A 12,500-nucleotide genomic window follows, 5' to 3' on the forward strand; every position below is an offset into this window, starting at 1 on the left:
CCTTACCCAGTGATACAACGTCGAGACGCGCCCTTCCAGATACTGATAACGCTTCGCATTTTATCTATAGATGGAACGAAGATAGGGTCACTCGGGTCTTTGTTATTGCTTTTTGCCATCCGCGTTTATGAGCAATTCTCACTAAACTGCATTATCCAGACTATAAAAGTTCATGGTTACACAGAGTTTTGTGTGATGGTCCGTTCTATTTCCGGAATGTCAATGTTGTGAGCTTCTTAGCCAAGCGCATTATATCGAGAGCGAAACTGGCGTCACTCAGGTCTTTATTATTGTTTTTAACCACCCTTTTTATGAGCAATTCTCGTTAAATAGTATATATAGTATGCGTTTGGCTAAGAAGCTCACAACATTTCCACCCGGAAGTATAAAGGACCAACAGACAAAACTCTGTGTAACCATGAACTTTTATAGTCTGGATAATGCAGTTAAGTGAGAATTGCTCATAAACGTGGATGGCAAAAACAATAACAAAGACCTGAGTAACGTCAACTTCGTTCTATCTATAAACCAAACTTTAAGCGTTGAAGGCTACTCGTTTTTTTTTTTTTTTTATTGTTTTGCGTGTGTGTGTGTGTTTGTGTGTGTGAGTGTGGGTGTGTTGGTACGTCATGTCCGGTAGGTAGGTGTTATGAGTTTTCTTACTGTACGCACGCAATGCATCAATAATTTCTACATAATTGGGAAACAAGTCGTGACTTCTAATCCTCTACTCTTTTCGTTCCTGAATCATTGGAAGTATGTATGTATGTAACCAGTCCTTCGGAGTACTAACAATGAATAGGTTAATTAAAAATGGCATAACTATTTCAGTAACAGGATGTTTGGATAGTATGCGCTTGGCTAAGGGGCTCACAACATTGCCATCCGGAAGTATAACGGACCAACACATAAAACGTTTTGTAACCTTGAACGTTTATAGTCAGGTTAATATAGTTTTGTGAGAATTACACATAAACACGGATGGCAAAAAACAATAATAAAGAAGTGAGTGACGTCAACTTTGAACTATCTATAGAAATATTCTTGGTATTACAGGACGATGATCTTTATTAACGACCGTCATTTATTTAGATTAGAAAATATAAGTACCATCACTCTGAACCCAGATACTCAATTGTGACTCACCGTCTCTAAACGGTATTATGTCGGGATGACTTGGTTGCAAAAAATTGAATTTATTGACAAAAACATGAAACTTGGGGTTTGTTTCGATTTGTTATGTTACAGAATGAAGACAATTTCTCACAATACAACAGCTCAAAATGGCATTTACTATCAATTTAATTCTAAAGTCACTTTTCGGGGTCCAATTCATTCCGACATCATACCGTTTCGAGACGAAGGGTCACAATTACACAAGGTATAATATAGATAGTATCCGCTAGTCTAAGAAGCTCATAACATTGCCATCCGGAAGTATAACGGACCAACACACTCATAAACGCGGATGGCAAAAAACAATAACAAAGACCTGAGTGACGCCATCTGCATACGATATTCATACATATCTATATCCAGTCCTCCGGAAAAGTGGTTTTACACTTCCAATGAAAAAAAAAAAAACCCGGTTTATAGACATAATGCATTTCTTCCCTATTTTCAGCCAGAACTTGCGAAAGTGGAAGTGGAGAGGAATATTGGCCATTGCAATTGTAGACCCGGATTTTATGGCGCGTCTTGCGAAGGTACATGCGGCAGGGGCAACCAGTGTTACAACCATGGCGTATGCGACAGAAATGAAATGTGCATTTGTTCCTCGAGATGGGCCGGCAAGAAATACAACCTTGATATGTTCATGACAGGTGAGTGGCTTGTGATGATTTATTGATGCTATGCGTTTAGTTAAAAATTCATGACGTCCGACAGACGGATATAATATATCAACACACAAAACTATGTAACAGTATAGTCCGATTAATGGAACAATTTGGCCATTGTGTGTGGCTGCGAGTAAGAAAGCCACAATGACTCCGTTCAAAGTCAAGATGCATCTTCATGCCCACAGTCATAGCACACGGCAAGCGTGAAATGCATCGCTTGGTTGTACCGTGGGAATTGGCTGGAAGCCTTCTCAACCTTTAAAGCAACACGTTGTATTGGTTGGTCAGTGGCACGAGTACGACTCGAGCTGTAGTAAATTCAAAGCGGTGTGATTGGTTCAAGTTTTGAGGCACTGTAAAGGTTTTTTTTTTAACACAAGGTCAACAATGAATGTCATTGTTTGTGAAACAGAAAATTAAAGGTGTGACTTTTTATTGTTAAATTCTTACAAATTATCAAGACAATGACGACCTGTGGCTTAGCCTAAAAAGCCTTTAAGGCCCTACGCCACACAGGTCTTTGTGTTATTATTTTTAACCAGCAATTTTTATGAGTAATTCTCATTAAATTCTATCAATCAGACTAACGATGTCTGCGTTTAGCCAACAGACTCACAACATCCGCGTTAATAGTTTGATTGATAGAATTTAGTAAAAACTACTCATAACACTGACTGACTAAAACAATAACAAAGAGCTGGGTGACATCACTTTCGTTCCGTCTATAAACGTTCAGGATTACACATAGTTTTGTGTGCTGGTTCGTTATATCGGCCGTTTTCAAACTAACGCCAAATTCGAGTCCTCCAATTTTTGAAAAGTCAAGTATTTCCAACATACTCATTATTTTGTGTATGCTTTCTGTGATATGTATGCGACATAAAATTGTAATAACAGGGCTTAATGAGTTTCCAGTGGTCACTTAATCTTGTATTTGTGAATTACAATCTACATGTGACTCATTCCTGTTACGCTTAAAAAAATATGTCACATTAAATAAGTTAACACATTTTTGGACAATTATTGAAATAAAACATTGAAAAACAATAAACACAGAGCATTGATACTAATTTTAACAACAAAATGACATTTATTGTTTTACAAAAGTCATTCAGAAATCAGTTTTTGAAAACAAAGGATATTATTTGAGCAATCATCATCTCCAAAAATTTATAGGAAAATGACAAAAATAAAAATTGTTTACCATAGTCTAGGTATATAAGTGTTAAACCACCACAAATAATATTTCCTTTCAAGTATTTATATTTAGCATGAAAAACATGAAAAAGTCATTCTTAACAGGAATGAGTTTGTGTAACAGGAATGAGTGGACGTAACAGGAATGAGTTTTCTGTTACAGGAATGAGTAATTACAACATATTTATTCGAAAGGATTATAAATTCAATACGCTTAGTGATTGAAACTCAGAAGGGGAACAAAATGGTTAGGGCGCCTATACGATAATTTGGGGCTTATGTTGGTAGAGACCCACAAAAGAGCACCAACATTGTTTGTTAAATTCAGGATACTCTTTCGTGGCAGTTCGGAATGTTTGGATAAACAGACAAAAGAGGCATTTTTAAAACAATGGAAAGAGCGAGAAGCTGCCACATACCCATGTATGATTTTGGTTTACTTAATGACATATCGTCTAGTTTGAACAACTCTTTCAGGGTATCTTTATCACTTATGTTAACATCGGGAATATAAAGGGCCAAGTTTGTGACAAAAATTCAACAACTGTCTGGATGTTGTCATTGAGTGAAGCAAGGTTTGAATCTGACAAATAATGGTCCTTGTGTAAAGCCAGCTCTTGTACTAATCTTACTCGTATTTCGTCTGTTTGTGCGTCTTTGCCAAATGCATACACTGCACCACAGGCAGGTAGGCAATCCCCATCGGCCCTCAGCTTGACTGGAAATAACTGTTTCCGATCACACAGATATCTAGGTATATCATTTGAAATTAAATATGTACACCTGTTGTCAATACCAATGCGAGTTTTGATTACACTTCTGCTGGCCCCAACTATTTCACAAACACGTAATGCTTGATTTTCACATTCATCAACCACTTCATCAAATGATTTGTATTCATTCAATCTTTGATAAAACCATTGTAATCGATTTCAGTCGGCATCAACTTAATGTCTATGTCATCTTAGTCATGTTCATCCCTTGAATCACTGTTTAAGTCAACCGATGCAACTTCGGGCATGTCTCCATCATTACCTTTGAAAACCTGTTGCTTCAAATCACTTTGTAGAAATGAATGAAATTTAATTGATGTGACCAACAACATTATTGAACATTCTTGACTCCTTTTCTCCAAAGCGCTGAAGCAAGCATGTTAATGTTTTCACATTTTTTACATGCACATGTTTCTCTGTCCCTTTTTCTTGGAGTAACACCCAAAATGGCTTAAGTCGGTAGAATGAAGAAAATGACACATATGGGTTTCAAGAGATGTATCACTTGTACAAATGTGACATTGTATCACATAATAGTCTTCTTTATTTCTTGATCAGTTTATGCCATTGAGTGATAGTCATCAATTTGCTTACAAACCAGGGCGTGGCGTAGAGGATGCCATTTTGCTGTTTACAAACAACATCTACAGGCATCTAGATCACGCTAGGAGCTATTGCAGATTGCTTTTTGCAGATTTTTCTTCAGCGTTCAATACAATGCAACCTCAGTTGGTTGTTCAAAAATTGACTAGTCTGAATTTAAACAAGTATATAATTGCTTGGGTGCTCGAATTTCTTACGGAGAGAGCACAATATGTTCAATTAGGGCAAAACAAATCTTCCTGTATAACTACAAATACTGGCGCTCCTCAAGGTTGTGTATTGTCCCCTGTATTATTCACAATATACACGAATGACTGTAGAAGTCAAAACCTGAGTGTACCTTTAATAAAGTTTGCAGATGACACCGCTCTTCAAGGCCTCATAACAAATGGCAACGAAGTGGCTTATAGGCAAGAAATTGATAGATTTGTGTCTTGATGTGATGCCCACCACCTAGAGCTTAACATAAGCAAGACAAAGGAGCTAGTGATTGACTTTAGGAGAGTGAAGGAACCGATAGAACCGTTAAAATTAAAGGACCAATTCGTCCAGCGAGTTCCTCACTACAAATACCTTGGTGTAACGATTGATGACAGGCTCAAGTGGGATGAACACTTGAAAATAATTAGGCATAAGATGTGCAGACGTACATATTTTTTATCGAAACTCTCTCAGTTTAGAATAGATAAAACCCTCTGGACATTATTTTATAGAGCAGTAATCGAAAGTGTTTTGTCATTTTGTATAACAGCTTGGGGAGGCAATTGCTTAGCAGTGGAAAGGAACAAAATAAATTCAAATATTAAAAAATCCATTAAACGCTATATAAATGATGTTGACGATGTAGATCTTTTATACGAGAAATTTTGTATAAATAAAATAACTAAAATATTAAATGACCAGTATCATCCACTAAGACCATCAATTATTATGTCAGAAAGAAGTGGTCGCCCTTTCTCTATTTCAACGAAAACAGAGAGACACCGAAAATCTTTTCTGCCGTCCAGTATTAGGCTTTATAACAACAAGCAATAATCATTTTATATAATTATTTCTCATTTTTACTTTTTAAAAATATAAATATTAATTTATTAATTTATTTGTTTTGCAATCTTTTCAATTTTCAATTTATAGTGACAGTTTTAACTATTTTACAGTGTTGAAATTATTCATATTATAAAGCGCAGCTCTGGTTATAGAGCTGCTCCTTTTTTATATATATACATCCTATTTCCATTGTATTTTTATCTTATGTGTAAATTATAACACGTCTGTACAAAAAATTTCCTTTTTGGGATGCAATAAAGTATTATTATTATTATTATTATTATTATTATTATTATTATTATTATTATTATTATTATTATTATTATTATTATTATTATTATTATTATTATTATTATTATTATTATTATTATTATTATTATTATTATTATTATTATTATTATTATTTTGTATTTCTCTTTCCTGGAGCTAATTTAGAATTGTCACCTTTCAGGAAAAAATCTCTTACTATTTGCTTGACAAGATCTGGAAATTTTGGAGGCATTTGACGTCGTTTCCGAATTTTTCCAAGAGTTTATATTTTTTGAGAGTCATACCAGCTGCCAGATGTTTCACGGATGTGTACATGTGCCTTCTGTTCCTCAAATGTTTGATGTTTTATAGGAGTGCAAAATGATTTTGTAATGTTCTTTTCACTTTCTTGTTTTTTCTGCTATCTTTCAAAAGTTTTTCTAGTTTTTGATCGGGGTGTCAATGACCTGTCCAAGCGCTTTTTGTACTTTTCGGATTTCTCTTTCGATTGAAAAAGAGAGGACAGCCTTTTCACTTCTTCAAGACTTTGGTTTTTCAACATTTAGGTTTCATTGGCTGTTTTAGTAGCTTGATATCTTTGACGAGAGACATACTGGAGTGGAGATTTTGAGTGTGAGGATTGAGTGTAACTCAGGTCAAGATTTTGCTGTTTCCGGTTTGTAGTGTGTGTGTGATAATTTTTTATCCAATTCTTTCTCTGTTTGCGTTGTTCTCTTGGTGTCTTATCTTTTATGGATTTTTTTTTCCATTCGATTTGTCGCTCTGGTATTTGTCTTGTTCTTTTTTAAGATTAACAGCACGTCGAATAGGAACTCCATCTCGTCTTTGACGGTAGAGTCGTTTCTCTTGGCTGACGTCATGGCTTTTTTGGCCTTTATGAAGAAAACAAAATAAAACAATCGTTACAACAAAGCTATGACCCTTGAAAATGAACAATAATATCAAGTTACATTTCGCCACCCTCATTCCTATTACAAAACAAGGTGTAACATGAATAAAGTCAAGAAACAAAGAAGACTATTATGTGATACAATGTCACATTTGTACAAGCGATACCGGGCCGTTAAAATCATAGTAATCATCTAAAATGTATCTGAGCCTAACAGGCAACAATGTTTGGACATTAGGCATTTGGTATTGGCAAGGTAACTTTGCACTAAAAATAGTCTTTCAGCTATGGAAGAAATTAATATGTAAACAATAAAAATTGTTTTTAATGGTAACGTTGTAACAGTTAATGTTACCACTTCAATGGACATAGGCCTGTAACACTTCAGTGGTTTACAAAACACTTTACCAAACACATCCTTATGAAACAAAAGAATATGCTATGATCGATAAACCATGTGGAGGCGCCGTGGCCGAGTGGTTACCGAAAGGGACTCCCGACTGGGAGGTAACAGGTTCGAAAACCTCCACAACCATAGAGTGGTCTCCTTAATCAAGGAAATTCATTCCGGTTGCTTCACTTTGCTTCACCCAGGTGTATATCATGGTACCAGTGCTGCTGGGGAATGTAATTTGCTATAGGCCAACCTCGTATTCATAAGTTAAATGTCTGTTTCATGCTACAGCAACAGGGATAAGCTCCGATTCTATGGGCCATTATGCTCCAAAGGACTTAGTGACAATAAAACATGTGTTTCATTTTATGAAAGTTCACATTCCTCATTCCTGTTACTCATTCCTGTTATGTTTTCCTCATTCCTGTTACATCCCTCATTCCTGTTACAAAACAAGGTGTAACAGGAATGAGTGTAACAGGGATGAGTTTATCTCGCTTCGATTCATACTATCCCTAAAATATGATTTACTCCAACATTAAAGTATGACTATTATTTAGAGCCTTAAAAAAGCTATAAACTGATACTTTTTATTTTTAATACAAGTTCTAATTTAAAAAACAAGCCTTGGTAACAGGAATGAGGGTCATGGTCTAATGTTGAACATTACTCACCATTCTTGAAGCGGTGTTGAACTGGAAATCACACTGATTGAAAAAACCATGTGTTTGTAGTTTCGGCCGTGATGAAAAAGGGGCAGCTACGGTGAGAAAACATTGTTAGTTGCACTTCTATTGTTAAGAGGATTTTAATTGGTTAATTTTCACTGCTGTTACAGGAATGAGTAGCCTCCTTGGGGACAGACTTTATTAATATATAATAAAACTTTAAAAAGTCTGATTGTTACAAACTTTTATGAGGATGTTAGAAGATGACAATTTGCATCAGGTGAATTCATATGTGTATACAATAAGACACTCCATTTTGTTAAACATTCGACTTAAAGCCATCATGCAAAAAAAAGGACAGGGTATTTTCCTCTACCCCCGTCAATACAAAACGTCATATCTATCCTGAATCTCTCTCGATTTTCGTTTTTTATGTTTCATACAAGTTAGTAATGTGTAGTGAGACTGTGTAAGCAAGTATTTGCTAACAATATATGCATCAAATATTTCAAAGATCCAATTATCGTCACAGGACAGGAATTTGGCAGTTTTTTTTTTGAAAAAGGCCGATATCCGGCTTGCTGATGTGATGAGTATTTCAACTAAATGCTTACCATCGATACAGTGAATACTATTATGAGAACAATTAACCAGTAGATGTTTGACAAATCAAAACATGGTATTTGTGACAGACCTTCACACGTGCTCGGACAAAAAAGTCTTTTTTAAATATATAAAAACAATACCGTGAATGAAATCGACTTCTCTCTGATCATTGTTATTGTTATTATACCGCCAAACGGATGACTAGTTATCACATGATTTTCTTGATCATATTATAAACGTTTAAGTTTACACATAGTTTTCTGTGTTGCCCGTATGCGTAGTTCGCTATGTTTACCAATAACTGCCATTACGACGATTGTCCGAAAGGCGTGGTTATCTAAGTGTCTATTGACACTAAAACAATCTCTTTGTTACTAACTAATTTCTATCAGTGAACAAAACTCACAAATCAGACAATTCAGAGAAAAAATAAAAGCCACAATTCTTTGATGCCTGCTGCTCATGTGAATGGACTTTTGTAATAGGGAAGAAATGTATGATGTCAAAAAACAAACAAACTGGATTCATTGGAAGTGTAAAACCACTCTTCCGGAGGACCGGATATTTACCTTGTGTAATTCATATTCTGTTTTCAGAGTGATGATATCTTATTTTCTATTGTAAATAGATGTTTACACCTAACCCCTGCCATTGTTTACATTATGACGATTGTCCGAGAGGTGTGGTTAACCATGTGTCTATTTAGGGATATCAGACCTGCAGTCTTGCCGTAGCATCGTTAACGTCTGACACTAGAATCGTAGCCATCGTTAACTTATAGACTGACACTGACCAAAAAATGACGTCATAATGCCAGTCTTTGGCCACAAAAGAAAACAAATGAGTTGTATTCAATAGTTTAACCAATGGGACCGCTTGTTTCCATGAGCACTACTAACGACAACTCACTAGGCGGTGCAAAAATCAAATAATGACGTCAAAATGCCAGTCATTTTGGGGTTCAGTGTCAGGCTATGACTTAACGATGGCTACGCTAGAACCCTCTACAGTTTGACGTCATTTTAAAGGTTTGTGCAGCGTCTCGTGTGTTGTCGTTAGTTGAGCTGAAGGAAACAAGTGATTCCATTGAGTTGAACTATTGAATACAACTCACGATTTGTTTTCTTTTGCGACCAAAGACTTTTTGGTCAGTGTCAAGCTATACGTTAACCATGGCTACGGTCTGGGTGATTCAGCTGCTTAGTATGTTCAATGTTCTAACGGTGGCAACACCAATCATCCCGTTGCCTCTCCTTCTAGGATTTGTCAGCTACGACGAGAACTACACGTGCAACAAGTGTACAACTGGATTCGTTGGGAAAGATTGCGCAACTGCCTTCCAAGTACGCAGCTCTTTTGGATTGGGTTTTTACGCAGTCACCTACAACCGGGAAATCATCACTCTAGACGGGGCGTCCATTACACTGGTGCAACCTGGTGCTTACCGTCTTCTGAAAACGCCAAACCTCATCATTGACGCGTTCTATAAGGTAAACATGCGTGAATATGTGTGTTACTTTACCGCGTCAAAACGTTATTATCTCTCTCTCTCTCTCTCTCTCTCTCTCTCTCTCTCTCTCTCTCTCTCTCTCTCTCTCTCTCTCTCTCTCTCTCTCTTTATTTTTTATGTGGGGCGGGTGTGTGTGTGTGTGTGGTGGGGGGGGGGGGGGGGTAGTCAAGTACTATTTGATTTGTATGTTTGTATGCATATTTGTTTGTTTATTTCTTGGTGTATAGACAGTCCAGGGCAATTTGCTTTATAATTTATGTTTCTCTTTCTCTCTGTGGCATATCACTTGGACGTAGCCTCCCACACAGTCCTTCGGAAGAAGTCTCTGTCTTGTGCCCATCTGCCATATTCCGTCACGCCGTTGTTGAGCCATTCCTGTATATCCTGTTGCCATCTTCTTTGTGGTCTTCCTCTGCCTCTTTTGCCCTCCGCCATGCCCTCCAGTACATCTCTCTCTAGTGTGTCGTGTCTTTTCAGGTGCCCAACGTAATTGAGTTTCAGCTTTTTTATCTTACTCATTAGCAGGGACTTTTTTAGTCCTAGTGTTTTCATGATGTTTGCATTGCTTTCTTTGTTTGTCCACGGGATGCGTAAGATTTTTCTATAGCATTTCATTTCGAAGGCGGTTATTCTCTTTTCTGATTATTTGATCTAGATTAAGGAAGAAAAAAAAAAAAAATTTATTTAGTCAAAGCAATCAGATTAGGACAGAGACGTTGTGGCGCGTCTCACATCTTCTACTCTTCCAGTTCCAAACGCATTGGATGTGTGTATGTAAACAAGTGCTTCAAAGTCAAAGGACTAATCATGAAGTGATTGCATATTGAAAATGAATCATAAGGCGGCATGACTATTTATAGTATCTAGTAGGATTTATAAGCAGATTCTTAAGATTACGGGACGTAAAAGAGCGAGAACTGATGATCTTTTTTTGACGACCAGTATATGTCTAGACTAGAAAATAAGATGCCATCACTCTGAAACCAGAAGATCAATTCCACAAGGTATGTAGTCCGTCCTCCGGAAGAGTGGTATTACACTTCGAATGAGATTGAAACCAGTTTTATGACGTCACACTTGTGTTCCCTATTAGAAAATCCATGATTTTAGCAGTTGAAGAAACAAAATTTACTCTATACAATGAGGGTAATGATTTCAACTTGAAAGGAAACAGAGAATGTGATGCAAAAATTCTGGTTCCAATCTGATTGGAAGTGGAAAGCCAGTCTTCGGTGGATTGGATACATACATTGTGTGATTGATCTTCTGGGTCCAGACTGACGGCATCTATTTCTATTCTGCGGCTATGTGGTCTAGTGGTATGACACTCGCTTTCGGACCGGAAGGTCCTGGGTTCGAGCCTCGCGCTCGGCGCATAGTTAGGTCCTTGGAAAAAGCTCTTTACTCACATTCTCTCACCGTGCTCAGGTTTAAAATGAGTACCTTGCCGTTAACAGCGTTGTCTTTGTCCGAAAAATTGTAATATCGCCTAACAGGCGGCATGTCCCGTCCTACATGCTAAATGTTGCTGTTGACCAGGGACCCTTGTAAAGCGCTTTTAGCACATTTAGTGGATATTGCGCTATATAAAGCTCAATTTAAAAAATAAATAGATGCTGGACGTCCATTAAGATAATAATAATACCTCGAGCTTTTATATAGCGCAATATCCATTAAATTATGTGCTCAAAGCCCTATACAAGGGAAGGGGTCCCTGACCAACAGCAACATACACTTAACATGTAGGACTCGACATGACGCCTGTTAAGCGATATTACAATTTTTTTTCGAACAGATACAACGCTGTTAACGGCCAGTTACTCATTTTACACCTGAGTACTGTGAGAGAATGTGAGTAAAGATCATATATCCATACTCGCTATTTTACGCCTTGTAATTATAATTATACGAGTCTGCGGATACATCCGGGTACTAAAATGGTTATGCCATCTCATGATGGCATTCGCAACTCATGCAAGGTCTATAGATAGTTCGAAGATGACGTCACTCAAGTCTTTGATATTGTTTTTTTTTTTTTTGTTTTTTTTTTTTTTTTTTGCCATCGCGTTTATGAGTAATGCTCACTGAACTGTAGTAACCTGACTATAAACGTTCATAGATTCACACAGTTTTGTGTGTTGTTCCGTTATTCTTCCGGGTGGCAATGTTATGAGCTTCTTAGCCAAGCGCATACTCGTGTGCGCTTGGCTAAGAAGCTCATAACATTTCCATCCGGAAATATAACGGACCAACACACAAAACTGTGTATCCATGAACGTTTATAGTCGGGTTAATACAGTTCAGTGAGCATTACTCATAAACGCGGATGGCAAAAAACAATAACAAAGACCTATGTGACGTCATCTTCGAACTATCTATACTACATTGTCCTAAGGCAGAAAACGGTATGGGCTGCCTGAGGCCTGTGATGTCATCGTGAAAATAATAACGAAAGAGTGAAAATGAATGGAGAGACTTCGTATGGGAACAATGCAGACAATGGACGTTTCGGATACAAACCCTTCGTCAGCACTACAGTACACAAATTAACGTGGAAAACAAATAAAAAATATAATGTAAAAATAACTTGTATCCTCTGTACTCAATTGTGGTTGCAGTATGAATGCATTGTTGTGCTGACGAAGGGTTTGTAGCCGAAACGTCCATTGTTTGTATTGTTCTCATACGAAGCCTCTCCATTT

At 37.0% G+C, this 12,500-nt stretch overlaps 1 protein-coding gene across 1 annotated transcript in view; it reads left to right on the forward strand.

Moving 5' to 3' along the window:
- Positions 1–1,624: 1,624 nt before the first annotated feature.
- LOC144962172 (uncharacterized) overlaps positions 1,625–12,500 on the forward strand; it is a gene marked incomplete at both ends in the record, with an annotated part of 15,744 nt that continues 4,868 nt past the window's right edge. Inside the window, 2 exons of the mRNA XM_078895114.1 lie at positions 1,625–1,823; positions 9,549–9,778. Of these exons, the coding sequence (XP_078751240.1) occupies positions 1,625–1,823; positions 9,549–9,778 (429 nt within the window). The remainder of the gene's footprint in view (positions 1,824–9,548; positions 9,779–12,500) is intronic.

Source organism: Berghia stephanieae, unplaced genomic scaffold (assembly GCF_034508935.2).
Source record: "Berghia stephanieae isolate SIO BIC M18660-M18661 unplaced genomic scaffold, UCSD_Bste_1.3 scaffold661, whole genome shotgun sequence".
NCBI lineage: Eukaryota > Metazoa > Mollusca > Gastropoda > Nudibranchia > Aeolidiidae > Berghia > Berghia stephanieae.